This window comes from Carex rostrata, chromosome 13 (assembly GCF_964058835.1).
Source record: "Carex rostrata chromosome 13, lpCarRost1.2, whole genome shotgun sequence".
NCBI classification, from domain to species: Eukaryota; Viridiplantae; Streptophyta; class Magnoliopsida; order Poales; family Cyperaceae; genus Carex; species Carex rostrata.
The window spans coordinates 5,530,510-5,555,976 of record NC_135930.1 but is presented as its reverse complement, the minus strand read 5'-3'; the positions used below and the strand labels follow the sequence as shown (position 1 = coordinate 5,555,976).

Sequence of the window (25,467 nt, the reverse complement as noted above, 5' to 3'; positions counted from 1 at the left end):
AGTTTTTGGAGTTGGTGTTATATAAACTGAAATGACACTGATGTTATATTAGCTATACTCCTCTATTTAATAGTACTATACTGACAAAACATTAATTTCAGTACACAAAATTGGTATGATATTTGGCGAAAAACACAAACAAAATTATGTCATTCCGAAACTATCTAGAATAATTATTTGAGTACCATTAAAATTTCATCACTCCATTTAGAGAAATTATATACTATAGCTCCACTAATTATTATTCTAAAAATATATTATATGATTACAACTAATTATTATTTTAAAATTTTTGTAGCACTGTTCCTCTATAATCCCCACTAATATGTCCCCTTTCTCAATCTCTGCACTCATCTCCACGTCAACTTTTATATAGAGATATAAATACTTGAAAGATAAGATACATTAATGCATAACTTGTTATAATTAGTTCTTTTCTACTCCCCCAATCGTCTTAGCGTCAATATTCCTCTAATGAAGTAGTGGGGACCTCGTGTCACCACATCAACATTTTCCAATCGTCCTCGCAACATATTTTCTCTAACAAAAATAGTTGACCACGTATATTTAAATACTTGTAATACTTGATATTAATACATCCAGACGTTATCCGGTATCATATTTAAAAATACTTGTAAGTAAATGCTTGCACGACGAGGTATTGTCACACCCCAAGACAATCAGTCACGTATTTGCACGTAAGGCATATATATGCATATCACATACATTATCAATAACAATATAAATAAAGCCACATTTATTTCATATCAAACGAATTTAACAAATGACCATGGCGGACATGACTAGTAACACAAGCACTGCCATGCCTGTTCATGTATGAATTATTGAATATGGAAACAAAACAAAACAATATGTGACAATTTATCAATCATAAGCCTTCATGCTTAGTCTCACTCTTGATATTGTTCGAATTCTTCATCTTCATTACCTAGAACCCACATAAAAGTGGAACGGGTGAGATATCGAACTTTCTCTCAGTGCGGGATTTAGTTCCAGACCGAAAATTTGTAAACTCTTCCTTTTAATATACTAAACAACTTTATTTAATCAACAACCAAAATGCAATCTATATTATCCTATTATGCAATGACTATCATTCATGTAAGCACTTATTACTTTAGAATCTTATTAATCACTGACCATTACTTTCCTTGTCATACATTATGTCTCAAACCCGACCACGACTAGCAACCCCCGCGTATCGGCTCCGACCACGACTAGCAATCCCTGCTTATCGGTCTCGACCACGACTAGCAATCCCCACTTATCGGTCCCGACCACAACTAGCAGTCCTCATGTATCGGCCTTTCCAAATAAATTATTTTTTCGTGTATAAGTATAAATAATTTCATGTATAAGTATTTCATATGTATTATACTTTAGAAATAAATTCAGTGTTGGAGTTTGTACAATATCCCAAATAGTAATAGTAGTTATGATGCAAATGCAGTGAGGATACTGTAGCACAAGTATTGTTATCAGCTATTTTTTATTCTAGAAGAAAAACCATTGATTTTGAAATTTCTGAAGTATTTAATAACAGCGCCCACTTATCAGAAAATCAGAAATTTGGTAAATTGGCACTCTTTGGGTAGCCCAATAAGATGTTCTCAAATCTTAATGTCAGTTAATAAAAGAAAAGAAAACTGGCATACTCTTTTATAAAATTGAAGCTTCAAACATGAGACGGATCCTGCTGCTTGTTTAATATCATATCAAACTCATAATCCAGGAGAAAATCGACAGGAGAAAATCGAGGAGAGAAGAAATAGGGCTTACAGAAACCTAAAAAACACTCTCTCTCTATTTAGTACAACCGACAAAGCATCAATTTGAGTATGGCAAAGAGCACATACAAAATTCTGTCCGAATCTATCTAATGGTGTGCTAGACATAGCACTTTTACATGATGCATATTTATACAAATTGATCTATCCTCTCCGTTTGCTTCCAGGGCCGAGATGAAAACCAGAGACGATCATTTATCCAAGGATTAGAAACCTATGTTTCTTCATTATTCAAATCAAAAATGTGCAGTAAAGCCTCAGCTACTTCCACCTGAAATAAGTGAATTAAATTTACAAAATATTATTAAACAGAGATCAGATGAGATGAGTAAAGTAGCCTTCTGATTGGATCTATTTTATATTAATATCATTGAGCAAACAAGACGAGATTTGGAGACAACTAAGTTACCATTTTGATTTGTGCCATCTGTAACTGATTCGTCAGAGCCAAGACCAAGGCCTCCATTAAGAGAGAAAGGCATATTATCCGTTTCACCTTCATTTAACTCTTCATGGTTTGATTTTTCTTCAACAATAGTCAATGAATCGTTATCTTTTTCTTTCTCCCTGTCCCTTTCTTCTTCTTTTTCCTTTCTCCGCCTCTCCTCCTCCTCTGTTTGTTTGAACCTAAACAATATTGTTAAAATAAAAACAAAAGAAAAAAATCACTTCTAGCAGGATGAACTAAGATTATCTCAGGCTCATTGGTTGACTCAACATATCAGGTTACCTCTGACCAAGCGCATCAGATTCCAGTTTTAGCTTCTTTCTCCTCTCCTCTTCCTCTTTTATTTGCTTAAATCTGCACATAATAGCCAATTACCTAAACAGGAAATTTTTGTATTTGCTGGGAGATAAAAGTATCCAATGTGCAGCTGCAAATTTAGTAATAACTGATATGCCCATACAAAACATTTATATCACACACCTAGACCACTACTCTCCTAACTTTACAAGAAAACTATCCAAGCCAGGCTCCTTGCATTGTGATTTATTTAGAGGTAAATATTGAGCAATGAAGATACATTTATTGAGTAAAACTAGGGTGTTCTTAAGCTCACCAAGGTGTTTGGTGAGCTTAACTCCAAAATATATTATATTGGTTTCAAATGACAAATCTAAACCGTTGAAATCCATCTACTTCACAAGTGATGAATTTACATGTAAAGAATTTAAGTATAAAGTCAAGCGGTCAAAACTAGAAGGTTTATAAATTAATTTTAGTTTAACACTTTTTGACCATTTGACTTTATACAAAATTAATTCGAAATTCTAAAAACTTTACATGTAAATTCATCACTCGTAAATCGGTTTCAACGATTTGGATTTATTGTTTGAAGCTAATTTAATAGATTTTGGAGTTAAGCTCACCAAACACCTTGGTGAGCTTAAGAACACCCTAGTTCTACTCACATTTATTAATACACAATGTATACAAGGTAGTACTGATTTTTTTAAAAGGATGTATGATTTTTGTTAATTTTGAAGGGGCATCAATATTTTGTATATGAAATATGCCCGCAAAACATAAGGTGCGCCACAATAACAACCTAAAACCTATAGAAACCTTAAAAATTAGATTTTAATAATATATTTCAGTACTCACCTTTCACCGCGGCGTACTCCCTCTTGAAATGAATCTTGACTGGACTTTGATTTTTCAATTTGAGGTTTCAAAACATCTATTGTTGGTATCTGTTCATCTTTAGAAACCATTTCAATGTATTCTTTAACGGGATTCTTAGCACCTCCATTTTTCTGAAGCAATATTTGTTGGGCTGTGCTCAAAATATTATTTGTAAGCCTAAAAGGTAAATAAATTGACTAAGTCAACACTTTTTCAAACAATGAACAAAGAGCGATGTTCTACATTAGAAGGAATAGAATGAGAAACTTTTTAAAGCCCTAAGAAATTAAAACTGCACAATTCATAAATGCCTCTAAAAATTGGAAATATACCAATTATGCAAGATAATTAAACTTCACCAAGGTATACTTACAGTTAAGGTACAACACAGTATTAAAGAGCCTTCACATAATTCGGGTCCTACAGTATACTTACAGGTTAAGGCACAACCTAAGTACCGATACAAGCTAATGTAAGAGATATGATGGGCACACATAATTATGTGTGAAAAAATGGTTGAAAATAGGAGAACACCTTCTCACCAATAAAGACTCAGGCCAGAAGGAACGGATAATGCAAAATAACCAATCAGCAGCGGAAGAAATTTTGTTATAGTTTGAGCGCTTTTTTGGCTTGGATCATTGCTCTACAAAAGTAAAATTTATATAACACATTCAGCAACAAATACAACCATAGAACTAATTAAGGCATTTTTTTCCACCAACATCCCCTGCAAAATGTGAAATATCATGTATATCCCTCCAAGATGAGGCATGTGATTTATACCCAAGAAAAGACACGATAATCACATCTACCTTTGCTGAATATCTCTAAACAGATAAAAGAAAGAGGAAAATTGGGGCACTGCGTAAGATATATAGAAAAAGAATTACTAGGGAATTTTCCATGTTTTACAAAAGAACCTCTTCAATATTTCTCACATTCAGGGGGATTTACTTGATATTTTGACAATTTGTACAGGCACCACTGAAATTAAGACAGTCCCACCTGTAATTTTGATCCTTGTATTATCTGAGTTGAAATATACTGTGATAGAACTAAAAGAACCGGCAAAACAAGGTACGCTAATGTGTCTGACCACCCAAGAGGAGGTTCGCCATCCTGACACAAAAGAAAAAGATTTGTACTTTAATGCATTACTATTTGAGTTACGCAGCATTTTTTTGCGGCTCTTTTTTAAATGTCATAAATCAAAAGCAATTATAGTAAGATTATGTGATTTTCACAATCTTTAATAGGTTTTTGCATTTTAATTTTCTTTGGAATGTAATTTTTTTCTTACAAAAAGAAAACAAACGAGGATAAAAAAATGGGTCAACTTACTTTAAAAGGAAAAAGCCAAGATATGCCACTACCATTTTGCCGAGCTGCTATTGTGGTGGGACCAGCCAAAGAAGGAATCCAAAAGAATCCCTCAGAAAGAAGCCCCTATATTTGTTAAGAAATGAGAAAGACAAGATGAGAACTCCAGTAAATTTATGAAGGGGGGAATTTCATGTATGCCCCTCTAAATTTCGTAATATCATATTTACCCCTCCAAATTTCAAAAACTCGGAAATATATCCAATTTATAAAGTACCCATTTTGCCCTTTTTAAAAAAAAAAAAAATTGGCATGTTGTGAGGACAAACGGTTCATTTTCTTACTTGTAATGGGCACACAAGTATATGCCTAAATGCTACTGTGTATGCATCACAAGTAGAGAATTGAACCATTTGTCCTCCGAAACTGACCAATTAAAAGGCCAAAAAAAATTCTCGCACATACTACACATTTTTTTATTAAGAAAGGGTAAAATGGGAACTTTACAAATCAAAATGAGTTTTAATAGAAAAGGCAATAAATTGGTAAATTTGTGAGTTTTTGAAATTTAGGTGTAAATATGATATTATGAATTTAAGAGGTGGTAATATGTAGTTTTGAGATTTTCGAGGGGTATAAATGAAATTCCCCCATTAATAAAATGTACCATGGCATAAGAAAAGTCTGCAACTAGTATACCTCATTAGCAACATTTGAGAGAGCTCTGTACAGCCCTATCCAAACTGGTATTGTGAGCAAAGTAGGTAAGCAACCTGATAAATTAAAACCAATTTTAATGAGAGGTCAAATAGGAACTAGTAAATAAATTTATACATCTAAAAAGTAATTACGACCTTTCTTGTATGATGAATAAGAGTCCAGCATGTAAATTTAGCAAGCAATTGATGTACCTGCTAAAGGGTTTACACCAGCCACCTTATACAATCGAGCTGTTTCTAGCTGTATCCTCTCCTATAGATAGATAATTACATATTTGAAATTAAAAATATTTCAAAACTAAATTGATTTAATTTAGATTTGACAAATAGCTGCATCCTCTCCTAATAAACCTTTTTCGTACCGAATGGAAAGATACTTCTATTGATGTATCTTCTTATATACATGTACCGGGATCATAGTAACATAAAATCAGACTGGTACATACCAAAGTATTACCTGATCACCAGCATATTGCTGTTGGATAGCCTTGACTTGTGGTTGCAGAGTTTTCATGGCTAATGCTGACTCCATCTACACCAAAATTTAGTCCAAAAATTGAACTTAGTCCACAAATTGAGAAGAAAAAGCATTAAGGAAATATGGTCAAATAATTGGATATAAAAGAGTATTTTAGAGAAATGAAGTATATGGTAAAAGTTTTACCTGCTTCTTTGTCAGAGGAAATGTGGCAGCCTTTACTAGAACTGTGAGAAGAATTATTGCAAAGCCATATGCATAAGGTACATGCAGTGTTGATAAACCATCTTTCAATATCTGTGGAAAAAAATAAATTTTCTTAAATTAATTGTTGCAATTTTACCCAAATTTCATCAAATGTCCCTAGAGAAAATGAGAATGGTCTACATGGCAATACTTCTCTCCACATCCTTTTCAAGTAAAGAAGTGACCAAACTAAACCTCTATTATTTAATCTTGCATTAAGAGCGCAGTGAGAAAAAGGGGCATTTTGTGCATTTTTTTAAAGAAAACAATGAAAATGACAAACTTTTTAGTATATTGTAACATACCCACAAGTGAAACTCAACCTAAAAAAAGTATACTTTTATGGCTGGTTTCTATTAATGGTTGTTCCTACATATAAATTGGAAAAAAAAAATTGTGTGATTTTACTATATAAGGTAAAGGGATTATGCAGAAAAGAAACTCTTTCATTGATAAGTATGCAACTAGTGACAAACCAAGATTTTAAAGACTAATTCTTTTTTTTATAATTATTGGAACTTAAAAAGCATATCAAGTAAATATTTAAGTGCTTCATCAGAAACTTACTTCTACAGCTTTCAGGGTTGCAAATTGAGCTATTAAACCCTAAACCCGAGATACTTACTAGAATTTATAAATTACATATACAATAATTTAATCGATTGACAAAATTTTCGTTCTCATTTAATCAAAAGAAACTAATTTTAGTTGCCGGTCCTTCGCATATACCAAATTACAAAAATAACCTTCAAGATGATCTCCATGTAGCTAGCGATGCCAGAGAACCAATCCTCGGTAGGTTTCGATTCTTGAGCCGCCGCCACCGCTGAATCTGCGATTGTGTAGAGAAATCCATCGGCTCGGCTTAGGAGGTCCTCTAGCTGGTGGTGGTAGTGGCTCGAGCCGAGCCGAGTAGAGAGTGAACCGCGGGGAAATAGCTCGGGGCGGCCGAGGAAGTGGATGCGGGTTTGGATTTGGCGACTGGAGAGGAGAGAAGAGGTGGGGATTAGGGTTTGGTGGGGATGGAAGGAGAGGAGAGACGCCATGAATGAATTGTGTAAGAGAGAACAAGAGTATTAGTGCGAGTTGGGATTTTGGATGCCAATGAGTTGAGTGCGTATCCTCTGAGATATCTCATATTTTGCGTGACCGACGTGTCCGAAGCCTATTCGGGGGTGACGTAGGTGACGTAGGGGACCAATATTATTGGAGCTTTGAGATTCGCGCAGAACGTATTGTAACGGTTGAAATTTTCCAAAAAATAACGCAAAATATGAGAGATCTCAGAGGATGCGAATTCCAATGAGTTCGAGTACGTGACCGACGTGTCCGGTGGCTATTCGGAGATACCGTAGGGTAGTATTATTGTGCTTCAAGATTTGTGCAGAACGTATTTAAACGGTTGAGATTTAATTAAAAACACGCAAAAGTTAAGATATCTGAGAGGATGCGAATTCAATGAGTTCAGCACTACTGTCACTACAGCATTATAAAATTACAACTTAATTTTGGTCATCATTTATTACCAGTTACCACATTTGGACCGACTTTTTTGTTATTTAATAAATGCAAAATCGCAACTTAAATATCTAGAAAAATACCAATTGCAAAATAAAATAAAAAAGGATAAAAAAATCAAGAATAGACATTTGAAAGTCTGAACTCCTAGCCGACATGCTTACCATCAAACATGTGTTCTTTGTTATAACAAAGTCATATTCAAAATAAAGAATAAAATGATAGGATTAGAATATGATGATGACTTTTGAGACTTATTATCGTCATGCATGTTGTTATGGGTTAATTTCACATTTTTGTTGTCCCCGAATTTTGTTTATAAAATAGAAAAAAGGATTTTAGGAACCAACTTAATTGGCTGGTTTTTTTGCAGAAACTATAAGTATCAAATAGCCAACCATTACTTTTTTTGGCATGAACAATAATACAAAATGTGAATAACATTTCGGTGCCTAATAGCATATTCGGTATTTATAAGTTTTGTAAAAAATCAACCAATCAAGTTGACTCTCTAAAATTCTGTTTTTTATTTTATGGTTTATAAAAAAAAAAAAAAAAAATCGCCCTCCCCTCAACTTTTTCTATCTACCAAAATGTTTACTAAAGATTTCATAGACGTGGAATAAGGACACAACTTTTATCTCCATTTCTCACCTAAAAAATAAGAGGTTTTTTGTTTAATCTCTTTATCTTTTTCTCTATTTAACATTAATGAAAATTTCTTTTTCCAATGTATAAAATATAAGAGTTTCACCTCATCAATAATATAATTTCACTTCAGATTTGTCATTGGCCTTGATCACATTGAGAGGAGCATTGTTCTAACAAGATCCACAGTTTTTTCGGTTGCTTTGACCTTTTTAGTTTGTTTTGAGTGAGGTTATGAACTCGTATATTAGATTAATATTTTTTTTGTTTATAAAGTTTAAATAATTGATATGAACCATTCAGCATTATCACCATGTGAAAATGCATTTGTAGATCAAATTTTATATTTTTTAGAATTTTCTAAAATTTTTTAGATAGATAGGAAATTAGTTCATATGAAGGCTCAATAAGAGTAAGAAAGTTCTAAAAACAGTAAGTATTCATGTACATTTTTATGAAGATCATATTGCATATTCAGATCTATTGTTTGAATTTTGAAAACAAAAATATAATCCAAAGTATGGACCAATGTGCGATATACATAAATATATAGCCTCACTCATTTGTTCTTTAAATCATATTTTTATTTTATTTTGTAAGATAAAACATGTTATAATTTTGTTGACAATGGTTTAAATAAGAAAAATCATTCATATTTTGAGAAAACACTTTACCTCAACAAACGATGTTTTTTGCTCAAATTTATTATATCTTTATATAACAACATTTAGTTAGTCGGAGGTTCTTTTTTTTGCACACTATCTGATAATATTATGAGTAGAACTAGTCAACTAGGGTGTTCCTAAGTTCACAGAGTCTTTTTGTGAACTTAATTCTAAAATTTATTGAATTGGCTTCAAACGATGAATCCAAACCGTTGAAATCTTTCTATTTTACAAGTGATGCATCTACATGTGAAAATTTTAAAAGTTTAAATTAATTTTGTATAGAGTCAAGTGGTCAAGAGATATCCAAAAAATGAATGCATTAAAATTAATTTACAAACCTTCTAATTTTGACCACTTGACTTTATATTTATACTAAATTAATTCGAAACTTTAAAAGTTTTATATATAGACGCATCACTCATAAGGTAGAATAATTTCAATGATTTGGATTCATTGTTTGAAGTCAATTCAATAAGTTTTAGAATTGAGTTCACAAAGAGGCATAATGAACTTAGAAACATCCTAGACTTTGTGCATATATATAAAAGGATATTATGCTCTAATTTAACCATTTTAACAGCATGAGAAAGTGCATGACATCTTTTTCTAATTTCTATTGTAGTGTTCTTAAGTAAATAACTACCAACATCTTTTTTGGTATATTTGTTCACTCTGAACAACACAAAACTTATTTTTAAAGACTGACGCAAGAAAATTATTATATTTTGTAATTTTTTTAATCACGTGAGGATTAAAAAAAAGACTTCAAATTTTATCTTAATTAGTGATGGAAATCAAAACGGAAGAGGAAATAAAAAAGGCTTCAAACTCATTTTTACTCGATAATCATTCTAAAACAAAAATTAAATATAGATTTTGAGAAAATGACACTCACATTCAAATAATTTGAACAGTAATTTGTCAACAGTGTACACACACATAAATCTTGAAAGTTGATAGGATCCTTCTGAAAATGCTGATGCAAAATTTATGCCTGTTTTCAGTGGTTTGTGAGTGTGATGTACATAACTAATTAACCTTTCGTACGACAGTAAGAGAATCAACTATAATTGTTCTGTTACGCAGAGATCACAATGTTAAATGCCATAGGAGATCAAACACAAAGAAAGAGAAAGGTCTCTTGGCGGCGCTGTCTCAATTTAATTGGATGATAGCAACGGCGGGTCCCACAACCTCTCACACCTGCCATGCAGTGCCACAACTCGCGTTTAATTGATGAATTATCACTTATTATTAGTTTTTTGAGGAGGTATCAAGTTACAATAATTTTTGAGTTACAACAAATTACAACATGTATTTTTTATATTTTTAAAGTCCAAATCGTTGATCCAAACCGTTAAATGTGATCTCTACAATAAAATGTGCTTGGAGACCAAATTTTATATTTTTTAGAATTTTTTTACTATTTATTAAGATGGGTACAAAAACTAGTCAAATTCAAACTATTAAATTTTGTACCCATCTTAATAAATAGTAAAAATTTAAAAAAAATTATAAAATTTGGTCTCCAAGCATATTTTATTGTAGATATCACATCTAACGGTTTGGATCGATGTGGACTTTAAAAATGTACAAAATGCTTGTTGTAACTTGATCCCTTCTCTAGTTTTTTTTAACGTTTTCGAATCAAATTCTGAATAATAAAAAAAAATGTATAACACGTTTTATTTGCGAATAAAACGCAAGTCACGATTAGCGAGAAATACGCGAATTTTATTTTTTTAAAATCCTTTTTAGCTTTTTTTTTGGATTTTTTTTTACTTCTTTATTGTACCGAATCATTCTCGAATTATATCCGAATCATGAACTTTTAACACCGTCAAATTGAATCCGAACTATTCATTTGTTACTATAGTCACGCACAAGCTCATGCACGCCACACACCTCTCTCTTGGTGTTCATTTTCTCTGCCATATGATTTCACATGATACGAAAATGGCTATCCGTTAGTTCTCCAATTTTAGCCTGTTACACTCTTGGCTTTATTATATGTATCATAGAAAATATTTAAGAGTGCATTTGGATGAAGCAAGAATAGTATTAATCTGAGAATAATACTATTTTTTTGAGCTATTTGATATTTGAATGGAACAAGAATAACACTAACCCATTATTTTTTATTTATCTTATATAAGTTAGCTCACTATTATACTAATTTAATCAAAAAATTAAATTAGCTACTATTCTCAAACTTAAAATTACTCTATTTCTAGCTTCATCAAACGGAAATTGGAAGATGTATCAATGCCCAACAAGATTACATACAGAGAAAAATGAGAAGGCCCAAGAAAAACTAAATGTCAGGCCCGGCCCAAGTTTGTTTTTCTCTCTCAGTTGAGCAGCCTACCTACTTATTGAACCATTTTCTTCTCTTATATTCTGTTAAATTTTAATTAAATAAATTGACTGACGCCACCGCCAAATCTCTCTTCCGATCATCAATCAATCACATCCATAAATTGACTGACGCCTTTCTTTGCTTCTGAAGGATCAAAATCGGCAAATAAAATCAAATCTGAAGTATCAGACTATCAGTTAGTCGCAAACAAAGCAAATTAGAAGGAAGAGTCGGAGGAATCAGCTTCCAATTTTGTTCGTTCTAGTTGTGTTCGTCGATTCTTCAAAAGAGAGGTTCCTTTTTGCTTATTTACCCTCGGGTTAACTGAATTTTGGTTCCGCTTCCAAACTAAATCCCCTTTTGATATATCTGTTCATATTAATTAAATCAACTGTTTGACTTCCCTTTCTACAGATTAGGGTTTGATTGACGCTGTAAATTAGATTGAATGGGAAAAGAAGAGTCGAAAGATGTATCTTCTACTGAGGCTGTGCTGATGGGAGCCTTGGCTTCTGGTGTCAATGTTGGTTTCAGTTTCATCTTGTAAATATTTTCTATTTGATGTACCAGTACATTTTGCTTGTATCAGTGAAATTAGATATCTGAGATTAAGCATTCAATGAAGCATTATCAGGTGCCTAAAACATGGATTTGGCATTTAACAAGCCAAATAAAACGAAGGAAATTTATTTATTCAAATTTAACTAAATTTTTATTTGTATTTGATACCAGTAGCTGCCATTGTTTTGTTATTCATTGCTAATGTGTTTATATTTGACCTGATATATAGAGTCCGACATGGCTTTTTCTGAAGGGAATATTTCTATTGTTGGGAGTCTCTCTTATCGCCATGTTTGCTCTCGCCTTTTCTTCTAGTGATTTTGTAATTGTTGCTCATATCACATTTCTGGTTGTCATTGGTGCAGTGCTTTTCATTCTTCTTAGTGGGTAATCTCTCTCTCTCTGACACACACACACACACACACAGACACACACACACACACAAACATAGACACTCCAAACAACCATGAATATAGCGGAACAGTTTAGGCAAATAGGCTTTTGTTTAACAATTTTAGGTTAAAGAATCAACAATGGACTGAACTGGAAATTGATTGCAAATTGGCACTTAATTTATGGCATAGTTGCATAATGGAGTGTTAGTCAAGCTTATGACAGTTTGAAGTTTTATTTCAATATATACCCGTTAAGTTTTGAGCTTGACTAAGTAAACTATCCAATTAATTGCACTAGTTAGTCAATATATAGCATTTTTTTTCTAATTACATCTTTTTCTTTCAACTTTTGGGTTATATATGGTTCTTATTTCGGATTGATTTATTTGTTATAGGTTTCTGGCACAGACAGGTCTTGTATCAGTTGAACAACAAATGGAGGAGATTGGTCTTCTAAAAACAACAGAAGAAGTTAAGAAAGAGGAATGATAAATTAATGGCGTGCTTAATTAGGGTTCTTGATTTAAAGGTTACTCAAAACTAGCTAGAAATAGATTCATTTTTTTTTTTTTCATTCAGATCCCTCCGCTTTTATTTACCTTCTAAGAGCTTCATTATTTTTCATTTGCATTGGAGGGATTAACACTTTTAAATAATATTCTTTACCTCTAGGCTCTAGTTGATATTATAGATACAATCAATTTCTTCAGCTAATTATCAAACACAGGTACTTTCCATATGCACCTATTTTTTGTTAAATAATTTTCCATCAAAATTTGTTCGAAGTTGTGCTGATTTCTACATGGTGCTATTATAAATATTTCCGATGTCTTATATTTAAGAAACAATGATCTTAGATTTGGTAGCGTTTGATATATTTTTTTCAATTTAAAACCATTTTCGATGAAATACTTGAATTCTCACCGTGCAGGAAAAATATTGATATCTTATTTATTTCACAACCATGATAAATGATAAAATAATTTTCTTTAATTTTGATAAATTGTATACAAAATTTGGTATTTTGAAAATTATTTATTCACCACTTACCTATTCATAAAAGAGGAGGGATCCATTTACACTCTTTTTTAGTAACACCGAATTAAATTATATATTTTCAAAGTTTTCAGAGTTAAAATAGTAAATCCAAATTGTTTAACATGATAGATATAATATGCTTGTAGATTAAATTTTATATTTTTTGAATTTTTTTACTATTTATTAAATATTTTACAAAATCATTGTTTTCAGACTATTGAATTTTTGTACCAATCTTAATAAATAGTAAAAAATGTAAAATTTGATATGCAAGCACATTTTAATATATCTATCATGTTAAACAGTTTGAATCGATTGTTTGGATTTTGAAAATGTAGAGTGTAATCCAGTGTCACCAAAAAAGATGTAAGTGAATCCCTTAATAAAATTGAACTATTTATTTTTAAACCGTCTGATATATCACTAACTAATTTTTTAATTATCCCAATACAAGATTCATATAACAAATGGGAAGGTAACGATGTTTTTACTTTTTACCTTTCAATTTTAAGAAATGTTAAATTAGTTTTGACAGTTATCACAGAAAAAAAAATAAGGATAACTTCATAATCTTCTTTTTACACAGCTAAATTATTGGTTTCTGTAATAAAAAATAACAAAGTGAACTTGTGTAAAACGTTCGCATACACCATATAATATGTACCATTTATACTAAAGTAGCATATATTGAGTATAAATTAATATTTGAAAACTCATTTCTTTACATTAAATGATTAAATAAACTATTTTTTAAATAAAATAAACTAAAATTCTGCTTGATTTATTTTTATCTCGTTTGTTCCTTCCAATTAATTTTTGGTTAAACGAAGAATTCTAATCGGTAAATCAATTATTTATCTTACAATTTTATACTACTATACCAGTGACGGCTTTGGAAAATAGATAAATCAGAAATAAAAAAGTAAGTGTTTGTTCTTTCAAAAATATAAGCAGAAATGGCAAAAAGTTTCTTTAAAAAGCAAAACTATGGAGGCATATGAACAAGCAAAATATTTCACAGCATTATTTGGGGAGAAAAGAACGGGTCTGGATTTCCTAAAGTAACTCAAAATTTTGAGTTTGAATCCAAACCGTTAGATTAAAATTCAGGCCAATTTAGCTGAAGTTAAAATTTACTGGTTATTTTAATATTCGATCCGATTTAAAAATCAAAATTTTAAATTTGAGTTACGAATCTGGACTCAATGTGGACAGCAGTTATAATAAACTTCTTATTTTCGCTCTATGACAAATTAGGCCTTCTATTATTATTATTTATTTTGCCATGTTCTTTTTTAGTTCGAATCCACTAAAATAACTTTCGCTTCCTCTGAGATATCTCATATTTTGCGTGACATATTGGAAAACATCAACCGTTCAAATACGTTATGCACGAATCTCAAAGTTAAAATTATACTGGCCCCGGCGCTATTCCCGAATAGGAACCGGACACGTCGGTCGATCTCAAAGAGTACGTACTCCCGAATTAGCCGATGAACTCACCGACTCGCCGTTTCGTTTCCTTTATCAAGCCCATTTTTCTTCTTTCCGCCGTCGATTTTCTAACCCTAGCCTAAGAGCGTTTCGACTATCCATGGCGCCCAAGAGGAAAAGCTCACCAGCACCCCCCGCCGCCGCTCAGTCTTTCTCATCCGACGATGACTCTTCTTCTGACGCGGAGCAGTACGTTGCACAGCGCAACCCTCCCCGTGCTGAAACCCCTGAGCCTACTGAGCGCGATGACGACGAATCCGACTCCGGAACCGAGTCCGATCCTGAACCCGAACCGCCGACCAAAACCCTAAAAACTCCCCAGAAACCCTCGGAATCGGAGGATTCATCTGAAGAAGACGAAGAGGAGGAACAGAAGGAAGTGGAGAAGATCAAGTCGCCTATTAAAACCATAAACACTCCCCAGAAACCCTCAGAATCGGAGGATTCATCTGAAGAAGACGAGGAGGAGGAAAAAGAGCAAGTGGAGAAGCCGAAGTCGCCGATGAAGGCACCTGAATCTGAACCTGACCAGAAGAAGCAGAAGCTTTCGACGCCAGATCATTCTTCCAGCAAGAAATTGTCGGTGGCCCAGAGAATTTGGAGTCTGGAGGATGAAATGACCCTCTTAAATGCGTTGTGTGACTACCAGGTCAGAAATAATAAACTTCCTCCTATGAAGGATTATGCTTCTTTTCTCTCGGGTATAAGTGGGTCTATTAGCTTCCCTGTCACTGAGAAGCAACTCTACAACAAGATTCGCCAATCGAGGTTTAATTATAACCAGAAAAAAAAGAAAGGATCCAATATCAATTTCTCAGATCCTCATGAAAAGGCTGTGTTTGAGCTGTGCACAAAGTTGTTTGATGATGGCAGCAGTGCATCAAAAAATGGGTCTTCATATGAAATGAACCGTGATGCGGGGAAAAAAAGCGATGGTAAACGGAAGAAAAATACCACAAAGCTAGGTTCACTAACAGTGGAAAATGGTGGCACTGCAACGATTGATAATGGAGTGGCCAATGTTGGTGCGATCAATGGTGGTGAGGCGAATGGTGGTGATTTGTCAAGGTCTCATTTCTACCTTGAGGGGCTGATCAAGGATATGATCAGTATAAAAAGGTGTCCGAGGGGGCTTTCTTCAGTTGAGGATGTGGTTGCACGGATTGGGGAGTCGAAGGCGAGTGAATTAGAATCAAAGACCAAGATGTTGAGGATCGACTCAATTAAATTGCATGCAAGGGAGGGGAAGCTGATGGCTGAGTTGCTCGATGTTCTTGCAGATGAGATGACAGATGATTAGTCGGCTGAGTTCTATTTTGTAGTGAATATTTTATGTTAAAGATCAGATCGGGTTGCTTTGCTAATTGGCACGCTTTTCTTTTTTTGTTATGGTTTTGGTACCATTAGTGATGATACAAAATAGCATTAATGCAAATTTTGGAGCATGCCAGTACTGTGATATGTATGTTACAGTGTTGTGATATGCTATTATGCTGACTGACCTTATATAATTGTAGTTATCTATGAAGTAGTTTTAGTGCATTATTAATTACTTTTATATGTTTTCTTTAAAGAAAAGGAATAGGTTGATGGTAGGTCATTTTGAATTCTAATGGTCTCTCATGTCTCCTCAGAACCATTTTTTCTTTTAGTGAGACCACTAATATCCCTCTTGTAACAAATAAAGCAAATTTGATTATGTCATGCGTGCACAAGTGCTTGATCTTCTGCTGATGAGTAGAGGCTGTGCTTATAGCAAACCTTGTAAAGTTTTTTCAAGGAAATTAAAACATAGTTATTCATGAATCCATGTTGGATTGAGATGACAAGAATATTGGAAATGAATTGCTTCTTGAAATATTTCTGAGTCGCGGTCCTTCCAAAGAAGAAAGATGCTGCAATTTGTCCCTTTTTTTTACTGTATCGTGAATTCTCAATGTATGTTTTATTTGATACATAACAAGTGTTTGATGAAATATTTTAGTGTTATTTTTGCTTGTTTGTCTTTGTCTGTCTTAACAAATTATGAGATTAACAGATAAAGATGTGATTATAACTTCTGGTGGTAGTAGGTCAAGGAAACTGATACTGTTTCTGGCTATAACATCTTCCTTTTCTTCTCATTTGTCTTCTTTTGGGCAACGTTAATTAAATTTGTGTGTATCAATTTGTGTCTATATATGAGTTAATTAAATTTGATAGGCCATTTTTAAGATGTCCTGTATCATTTGCGTTCGCATGAATTTGTTTTGTATTTGCTCGCCCGCTAGTACCAAATGATAGCTTATATAGAGTATAATAGACTAACAGGTGAATATGTTTATAGTGAATTAGATGTTTAACAAATCAGGAGGTTAAACCTTCAAATGTCGCTAAGGAAAAGGGATGCAATGATGTTTCCTCTTGGAATTCTATCCTGGTAAATATCATTTTTATTTTTTCTAACTCTCATCTGATGCACTGCTACTTGAGGATTCACTGTAGCAATGTCAATTCTATTGCAATTAAGCAGGGCTAAAGGCCCAAAATAAGCATCAGGGCCCACCGTTTACTTACCAGTAATGGGCTAGTTGATTTTCTTTTAAATATTAGTCATGGCCTTCAGTAAAGGTAAGTTTAGAAAAAGCCTTTCCGTAACTCAGCTGAGTTTATTTGAAGGTTCCTTCAGAAATTTGAAGCATTTCATTTACAATTTAGAAGGGAATAATTTATTAGAATTTACAAAAATGTCAAAAGTATCCGACTGAGATAAAAGCACTCCAAACCTGCCGATTCACGAAAAAAACACTCCAAACCTTCATATATAAACTTACACGATTAGGTGAAAATTTTAGATGGCATGATTAAATGAATATCTTGTGAAATCTTTCGCAATATAAATCTCTCAGGATACTAAATTTTGCATATATTCCACCATTCTCTAACAAACTAAGTCTTGCTGCTTTCAAAATTGTTAAGAATAATGCAATTAGATAATATTGCACATTTGCACATTGCGTAAAAATTACTTTACTAATTACATAAGATATTTGAGAAAATCAAATACGTTCACATGATTGCTGTTAACAAGCAAATTCGAGTGTTTTAATGCCATGCTTAAGTTTAACAATCTCATTGCTAGTAAACAAGGAGAATGTTTTATTTGAAATTTGCCGCAGAGCTAAGTTGTAGGTGCGGCTTCAGCAAATTTTAGCCATTTTCTAATTAGTTCTATTTTCTTTTCTTGGATTGTATGATACCAACGATGATAAAAACTTCTAATTTTCATCGAATTTATCCTTCCCAATATAGTAAGATTAGTATTATGCTAACTGTTCGGTGAGGCCGGATATAGCTTGTTTTATGCAAAACTTGGTACTTGTTCTGAATTCAGTATCCTCTGTTTGAGCTAGGCCAATTTAGTTTATGTCAATATAGAAATGCATGCACTGTTGTAATTATTGTCAATGTTTTTTTTTTTTTCCAAAATTAGGTCTCAATATATCCCACCAAGTTGTTCATGCTAATTTGGTGCAACCAATGGTGGTCTGGTCAATGGCGATTGGTGGTAATGTGTCGAGGTCCAATTTTTATCTTGAGGTGCTGATCAATGACATGATCAGACATCAGTACAGAAAAATGTCCAATTGTTTTCTTGAGGCGTATGATTTAGAGGCAAAAACTAAGATGCTGAGAATTGATGTGATTCAATTGCGTGTAAAGGATCGAGAAGCTGATGGCCAAATTGTTTGATATTCTTGTCGACAAGAAAGTGGATGATTAGTAGGTGAGAATGGTTTTCATTTCGTAGTGAATGTTATATAGTAGTTATTAATACAAACTTTGGAGCATGCCAGTGCTGTAATATGTTATAATGTTATCTGACTAATCTGATATGCAGAAGTTTAGTGCATTATTAATTGCTTTCATATGCTTTCATAGAAGAAAAGGAATAGTTTGATGGTATGATGTTTGAATTCTAGTGGCATCTCTAATGTCTCCTCGGACGCATCCTTTATTTTAGTGAGACCGTTTGATTTGATCAAACGATCAGCAAACAAAGTATGCTTGCTAAGTCAATCTAGCACCTCTATGAATGGCAAGAATTTAAGCATTTTTTTATTCCAAAATTTCAATATTTTTAATTTTCCACATGTCTAGTCTCGTTTTATTTGAAGAGTCACATGCCAATAGAGAACAGAGCAGAAACAAAAATAAAAAAGAAACGATCGCTTGGTAGAGAAACATAGTTTGTTCATATCTCAAAAACAAAGAAACTATTAACTTCAAATTAAAGTATGGCTGAAAGCTATTACATGGGAAAAAAAATGGAAACTATTGTAGATTTGTAGTTTGTTTCTTTTACTAAAATGGGGATTAAATTTTTTAAAAATAAATAAATAAATAACACCAACTGTGGTTGTGGATACTTTAATTTGGTGGGGGAAGCAAGAAGCTAAGTAAACTAAAGCACCTGCACAGAATACCAAAGAGAATGGCTAAACTCCATTGCTAGCATATATAGTTAAAAAAAATGTTAAGTAATTAAGTACAAATAACTTAAAAAAATTAATTTCTAGAAGGACAAAAAGTTTAAAACCTCTTAATTAACCTCCGGGAATAACAAGACATTCGTCTTTCAAATCCAATTCGAGATCTCTAATGATTCTTATTATGGAAAATTTCTTACGTACCGCGTATATAAGCATGATAAAGAAATTACATAAGTATATATTTATATTTATAGAGAGAATATTTTGATTTACGAAAGTAACAAAACTGAAAGCAATTTTATTTGAGATACATGAGAATTATATACCGTAAAGGTATAAAAAATATAAAGTGATGTAAGCCTACAGACATGAGATTAAGAAGAATAATGTTTGAATCTTTAAATCCTCTTTCCAACAGTAAGGAGGTAGCCTGCACAGCTTAATTTCTTATATTATACAATAAACAAAGCAACATAGAATTAAGTAGATAAAAATGGAGGGCCTCTTTTAAATATTTCAAAATGTATATTAACTTTATTCAGGATTCACTGTAGCAATGTTAATTGGATTGCATTTAAGAGGGTGGTAAAAGCCCAAATTGGAGGGCCTAATCATGGCCTTCAGCAAAGATCATGTTTAGAAAGAGCCTTTCGGTAACTCACTTCAGTCTATTAACACAAATTGTATTGCTCTACAAATTTGAAGGGTTTCATTTATAAGCTATGAATGTTTTAAAATGGAGAGAAAATGTTTGAAGTATGCGACTTCGTTGATAAAATTGGGGTCTGTGAGCTCATTAAAGGTTCATGCCAGTCACACGATAATACATCATTTACATGGTTAGGTGAAAATTTTAGATGGTGTGATTAAATCAATCTCTTGTGAAAACTTTAGCAATATAACTCTCCCTGGTTACTGAATTTTGCATACATTCAAACATTATCTAACAAAAGAGGTCTTTTTGCTTTCAAAATTTTTAGAATTAATGCAATTGATAATATTGTACATTGCGTGTAAACTACTTGACTACTTGACTGATTAAGATATTTGAGAAAATCAAATATGTTCACATGATTGTTGTTAATAAGCGAGTTTGACTGTTTTAATGTCATCCTCAAGTCTAACAGTTTCATTATTATTCAATAAGGAACATGTTATGTGAATGAACAAGTAATCATGAGTATTTGAATTTTGCCGTGCTACCATTCTGTAGTTTTGGCTTCAGCAGATTTTAGCCATTTTCTAGTTAGCTCTTTTTTTTTTCTTGGCTTGTATGGTTTATACCAATAAGGCACAAAAATATGGTATTTTTATCGAATTTATTCTTCCCAATATAGCCAATAGAGCTTGTACTACATAAAACTTGATAATTTTCAATAATTCAAAATCTTCTGTTTGTTGAAGCCAATTTAGTATACTGTATTAAAGTTACTACCACATATTATTTTATTGTATGATCAATACATAGAATGTTACTACAGAGAAATGCACTATATATACTACTTACTGTCAATGATTTTTTAAACTTAGGTCTCAACATATATATCTGCCAAGCTGTTCAAACTTTGTTCTGTTGGCATCAAATCAGATGAATATATACCAAATTAATATCAAGTTTAAACAACATAAATATTCTAATGTGCGGAGATTCTCTCATCACTTTTGATCGCTATGAAAATGCGGCTTCTAAATCCATCGAGTACTTGAAGCTATATTTACATCTTCAATACAATCAAGTAACGATAATTAGATCACTATTTAACAGACCACATCTTAAATATTTATGTAAATTAATTGCTGAATTTTAAAAAAAGTTTACAAAACAATGTCTTAAATGGTTGCCAAAATATGTATGAATAAAGAATATAGCTTCGATTGTCCTCCGTATAAGAGGTCACATGTTGGGAACCTGAATAGGAGAATCCCTTATGAATATTAAATGGTGGCTTCACCTCCAACTATTACCAAACAAAGGAATAGAGCTTTGATGTCACATGTGCAAAAAAAGAACACATCAAATGGAACACAAAAATTCGTCAAAATAATAGTTTTCTGTGTTTCTTTTTATCCAGCCATAAGGTAATTGTGTCTGGATAAGATTATTGTTGCAACTCATGTTTTCTTATCTTTTACTATCGGATATTCATGATAACTAATTAAAAGATCAAAGCCATCCTGTTCTCACAAGAAAATCTTAATAATTGCTTATGAGTATATGAATCAGTACATAAAATAAAGGTAAATATTAGATTAAGCCCTAACTAATATTGTCATATGTAGAAATTTGCTCCAGTCAATTGTACTAAGAATCCTATCTAGAATGGCTAAATGACTATATACTGTTATTGTACTTTCCAAAATGATCTTTACGACTTTACTAGAATACAGGTATATATAATTATTTTAAAAGGACCAAATTGTTAACTAGTTCGGGTATTCTATTGTCTTTTTTTTACTAAATTTACTGGATGGTTCTATACTTCCATTGCATTGCATCCATTTCAAACACAAAGAACTATTATCTAGATTGTCAAATTTTATATATTTCTTATATTTTGAAATCGGTCACAGCTGAACCACTGACAAGGAGAGGAGCGACTTGAGGCCGTTGGATCTGTGCAAGGGATGATTGGAGGGTAATCAAATCGTCGGATACTCTTGTTTTTGGCAATGGCGCAATGTTTTTCAATTTAAAAATGCTCTGCTTTGTAAAAAATACTAATTACATACGTGCTCTGAAAATGGAACAGGATCAGTGTGCTACTGGTAGACGAGGCAGGAGATGCTCTAACACCTTTGGTGGCAGAAGCACACACTATACTTGTAAAATTAACTATACACTGTATACATGGAATTATATTCTCCAGGTATCTGACTCAACACAATTAAAACGGAAGGCCCAGATTTACTCTCAGCCGGTGCTTGCTCAGGATGGCGCAAGGGGCAATATTATTTGTGCTTTAAGATTCATGCCAAGTTAAAGAGAACAATTTTGGACCATCCGATTCAATTGTACTCAGTCCAGTAACCTGAGGGGATGAGAATTCGTGATACACCAGGTCAGGATCCATTAGCTCATATAGCTATCATTCAACTTAATTGATGACCGAAGTGTCTAATTAGAAGTGTTTTTTCATTCCTACAGTATGAAGATAGGAATGCAATTAAGAGCTCCTTAAACGCTGCACAATTTTACTTTTATACGCCTCTTCTTTAACAATGACTAAACTGCAAAGTATATCTGTTGCTTCACAAGTAAAGCTTTAAACTCCACTAAAAAAATGCAAAAGGATATAACAAGAAAGCAAGGGAAATTCAAGAAAAATGTAATTCTAGTTGTAAAGCTTGACTGCTTCCATTCACTTATGCTTCAAACTCATAGTCATCCACAGAGTCACCTGGGAACCTTATGGTTTTGAGCCTAGCACAGCGAGCCCGCATGTCAGCATCCATGTTCACATTGTAGCACCGGCGTATGTCGAGTGTCTCCAAATGCAGGCATCCATCAAGGATTGCTTTGAGACCCCCATTTGTCAGCCTAATTCACAAAACAGCAAAGTAAATATAGAAAATTTTACTGTTTGCAGGAGCTAAGAGATTAGAGAAGCATGTAACATATTTCTATGCCCTTATGTGGTACATGTGTGGTTCATACTGAGTAGAAAGGTGGGATTCAATCTTATAGTACTAGGGCCAGACCTAACTACCACTTGGGAATGCTCGCTTCATTCAGTTAAGCAGAAAGGGGAACAGTGGAAGAAGAATGGAGCAACACTATTGCTATGCACGGTCTGGATGCTCTGGAAAGCGCGAAATGGAAAATTTTTTGCGAATGAACAGGTGCCTCCACAGATCCTTGCAGACAGAATCTGGCAAGAAACTACACTATGGGTACAGCATTGCTAAAGCTAGGGTATAGGATGCTAGCAGTTTACGAGGTTGTTTTAAATTAATTACTGGAGTTGTTTCAGGCTTGTGGTGTTATTTTTACTTCTGGTTGTCTGTGTTCTCTTGAGAAGTACGTGTTGTTGCTGGATGATGTAGGAAGTCAGTTGGATGTGATCGCATAGGATCACAGATGTTTTTGTAATGAACCGATTTACTAGTGCATAATAATATATCCCTTGGCAGCCACTGCCAAGTTTTTCAAAAAAGATAGCATGTTCCATTATAACTCAAATGATGGTGAGAGAACCAATCTTTTTTCTTTAGAAAACACACACATAACAATTTAGATATTTGCAAACAAGACTCAATCATTCAATTGTTAAGATTTAAACATCAAATTACTTCTGAACTATTGGTGAAGGTTGTAACTCGATCAGTTTTCTTAGAAAACATTACTTACTATATATTTTAATTGAATAAAAAAAAAAATCCTCTGACCTGATTTTTTTACAAAACTCACCACAAGACAAAATAAAAATAACAACAATTGCATATGAACAAATTAGAAAACAGACACAGACAAAGATGAAATGATGCAGGTTATCCAAGTTCCACAACTGAATCAATTTCATTTGAGCTTAGAAAAACACATGTAAACCAATAACCCTAGTGAAATCAATCACCTGTTACCAATAAGCTGGAGATGGCGAAGCTGATGCATGGTCTTGGCAATTCCCAAGGCATTATCATCATCAAATACTTCTTCATTGTCATCTGGGTGAGGAGGGGGCAAGTTGAACCATGTATTATTAAATTTGAAGCTTTTCAGCTGGGAGCACTCTTTCCCGACCACCTCAGTAACTTTGTCAGTGAAAGATCCAAATGTGATTTGGATCTCTTCAAGTAGGGGCTGTCGTTTTGCTGTCTCTGCTATTGCCTCTTCAGACACTTGGTAGCATGATATCAAACAAAGCTTCTTAAGAACACTAGTTCTGTAACAGTAATTAATAAAATTATTATATAACATCTCAGAAATGCATTACTTAGAAAGGGAGAATTTCACGTATACCCCTCAAAAACTTAAAAATTATATATTTCCCCCTCTAAACTCCGAAATTACACATTTCGCCCTCTAAACTTCCAAAACTCACAAATTTACCCATTTTATTGTCTTTTATATTAAAACTCATTTTAAATTTATAAATAACCTATTTTACCCTTTATTAAAAGCATTAAAAAATTATAGCTTGTTTAAGAAAAATGTATATTTGATCAGTTACGAGGCAAATGGATATTTTATAAAGGGTAAAAGGGTATAATGGGTATTCAGTTTTTGAGGGCAAAATGGTATTTTTTAACAATCAAGGGTATAATGGGTCAACAAGTTACAATTTTTTTATGCATTTAATAAAGGGTAACATGGGTATTTCAAAATTTCAAAATAAGTTTTATTATAAAGGACAATAAAATAGGTAAATTTCTGAGTTTTGGAAGTCTAGGAGAGGAAATACGTAATATTGAAGTTTTTGAGGGTTATACATCAAATTCCCCCAATTAGAAATGGCTCCTTTTTCGGAAAGATAAATAGAACCTCGTAAAAACAGAAATGGAGATATCACCTCTCACAGAGATACTGGAGTAGATCATGATCCCCGAGGTACTCCAACGAAAACTCCTCCAGTCGGTCCCTACTCCGATCAATAGCAAGCCGGGTCGGATCCGTCAGTACGAAAGCATCATGACCATAACTGTGGTTCGTCATGTCGATACGTCGCCAGAGATCTGGCTCCTCTTTCACAACCTTCCGCCATGAACGACACACAGACCCAGCGGCTCTAAGCAAATCCATTAACCCGATCTTTAGAAAAATCACCATTAGCACATCTCGCTGAAGCTCCGCCCAGTTGCGGTCACAAGCACGAGTTCTTCTTCCCCCTCTCCTATCTTTTTTTTTCCTTTTCCTCCCCTCTCCTATCATTTGTCTTTTCTGCTAGGGTTTAGGGTTTTGGAAAGGCGGGATAATAAAAGAGAGAAAATGGTTTAAGTTGGAAAGGGGTGATTCGGCGGGTCCCTCACCCCTTAAGTAACCCAAATATGAGTTTAGATCAGAACCGTCGAGCAGAATCCAGGCCGGATGTAATGCACGTGGCCTTTAATCATCGTGCCAAAACATATTGAACGGTTGTGATCTAACCTCAATATTTGGATTAATTTAGGGATTCTGA

General features: G+C 33.3%; 4 protein-coding genes across 6 annotated transcripts; 2 read left to right on the top strand and 2 right to left on the bottom strand.

The window, feature by feature from the left end:
• Window positions 1-1,703: 1,703 nt before the first annotated feature.
• On the bottom strand, window positions 1,704-7,305 carry LOC144564187 (ALBINO3-like protein 1, chloroplastic). 2 transcript variants are annotated; one of them, XM_078313732.1, is made up of 12 exons: window positions 6,948-7,304; window positions 6,142-6,252; window positions 5,935-6,009; window positions 5,670-5,730; window positions 5,458-5,531; window positions 4,780-4,884; window positions 4,444-4,557; window positions 3,978-4,081; window positions 3,415-3,612; window positions 2,539-2,610; window positions 2,218-2,435; window positions 1,704-2,079 (listed from the first exon to the last, which is right to left on the bottom strand). In XM_078313732.1, exons 1-12 carry the CDS (start codon window positions 7,245-7,247, stop codon window positions 2,066-2,068), a joined length of 1,446 nt encoding a protein of 481 aa, XP_078169858.1. In that variant the 5' UTR covers window positions 7,248-7,304; the 3' UTR covers window positions 1,704-2,065. The 2 variants fall into 2 exon arrangements, with proteins under 2 accessions (XP_078169858.1, XP_078169859.1); XM_078313733.1 differs by lacking the exon at window positions 1,704-2,079 and having other exon boundaries at window positions 2,305-2,421; window positions 2,522-2,610; window positions 6,948-7,305.
• Window positions 7,306-11,536: 4,231 nt separating this feature from the next.
• Window positions 11,537-13,015, top strand: LOC144564205 (uncharacterized). Its single transcript, XM_078313767.1, has 4 exons — window positions 11,537-11,687; window positions 11,809-11,917; window positions 12,185-12,342; window positions 12,746-13,015. Exons 2-4 carry the CDS (start codon window positions 11,843-11,845, stop codon window positions 12,837-12,839), a joined length of 327 nt encoding a protein of 108 aa, XP_078169893.1. The 5' UTR covers window positions 11,537-11,687; window positions 11,809-11,842; the 3' UTR covers window positions 12,840-13,015.
• A 1,887-nt stretch (window positions 13,016-14,902) lies between these two features.
• Window positions 14,903-16,413, top strand: LOC144564691 (uncharacterized). The gene has a single exon (XM_078314288.1). It carries the CDS (start codon window positions 14,983-14,985, stop codon window positions 16,180-16,182), a length of 1,200 nt encoding a protein of 399 aa, XP_078170414.1. The 5' UTR covers window positions 14,903-14,982; the 3' UTR covers window positions 16,183-16,413.
• Window positions 16,414-22,408: 5,995 nt separating this feature from the next.
• Window positions 22,409-25,188, bottom strand: LOC144564520 (putative F-box/LRR-repeat protein 23). 2 transcript variants are annotated; one of them, XM_078314115.1, is made up of 3 exons: window positions 24,862-25,188; window positions 23,926-24,234; window positions 22,409-22,892 (listed from the first exon to the last, which is right to left on the bottom strand). In XM_078314115.1, the coding sequence occupies exons 1-3, from the start codon at window positions 25,116-25,118 to the stop codon at window positions 22,718-22,720; spliced, it is 741 nt and encodes a 246-aa protein (XP_078170241.1). In that variant the 5' UTR covers window positions 25,119-25,188; the 3' UTR covers window positions 22,409-22,717. The 2 variants fall into 2 exon arrangements, with proteins under 2 accessions (XP_078170241.1, XP_078170242.1); XM_078314116.1 differs by having other exon boundaries at window positions 24,834-24,982.
• Between the last annotated feature and the right edge of the window lie 279 nt (window positions 25,189-25,467).

Excerpts from the sequence above, each read along its gene's own strand:
- LOC144564187 (XM_078313732.1), bottom strand. The coding sequence starts at position 7,247 with ATGGCGTCTCTCCTCTCCTTCCATCCCCACCAAACCCTAATCCCCACC. Across the intron at positions 4,082-4,443 it reads TACAAGGATCAAAATTACAG|AGCAATGATCCAAGCCAAAA; the intron begins GTGGGACTGTCT and ends TTACTTTTGTAG. Across the intron at positions 3,613-3,977 it reads TCTGGCCTGAGTCTTTATTG|GCTTACAAATAATATTTTGA; the intron begins GTGAGAAGGTGT and ends TTTACCTTTTAG.
- LOC144564205 (XM_078313767.1), top strand. The coding sequence starts at position 11,843 with ATGGGAAAAGAAGAGTCGAAAGATGTATCTTCTACTGAGGCTGTGCTG. Across the intron at positions 11,918-12,184 it reads CCTTGGCTTCTGGTGTCAAT|AGTCCGACATGGCTTTTTCT; the intron begins GTTGGTTTCAGT and ends CCTGATATATAG. Across the intron at positions 12,343-12,745 it reads CTTTTCATTCTTCTTAGTGG|GTTTCTGGCACAGACAGGTC; the intron begins GTAATCTCTCTC and ends TATTTGTTATAG.
- LOC144564691 (XM_078314288.1), top strand. The coding sequence starts at position 14,983 with ATGGCGCCCAAGAGGAAAAGCTCACCAGCACCCCCCGCCGCCGCTCAG.
- LOC144564520 (XM_078314115.1), bottom strand. The coding sequence starts at position 25,118 with ATGGTGATTTTTCTAAAGATCGGGTTAATGGATTTGCTTAGAGCCGCT. Across the intron at positions 24,235-24,861 it reads CTCCAGTATCTCTGTGAGAG|AACTAGTGTTCTTAAGAAGC; the intron begins GTGATATCTCCA and ends TTACTGTTACAG. Across the intron at positions 22,893-23,925 it reads CTCCAGCTTATTGGTAACAG|GCTGACAAATGGGGGTCTCA; the intron begins GTGATTGATTTC and ends TTTGTGAATTAG.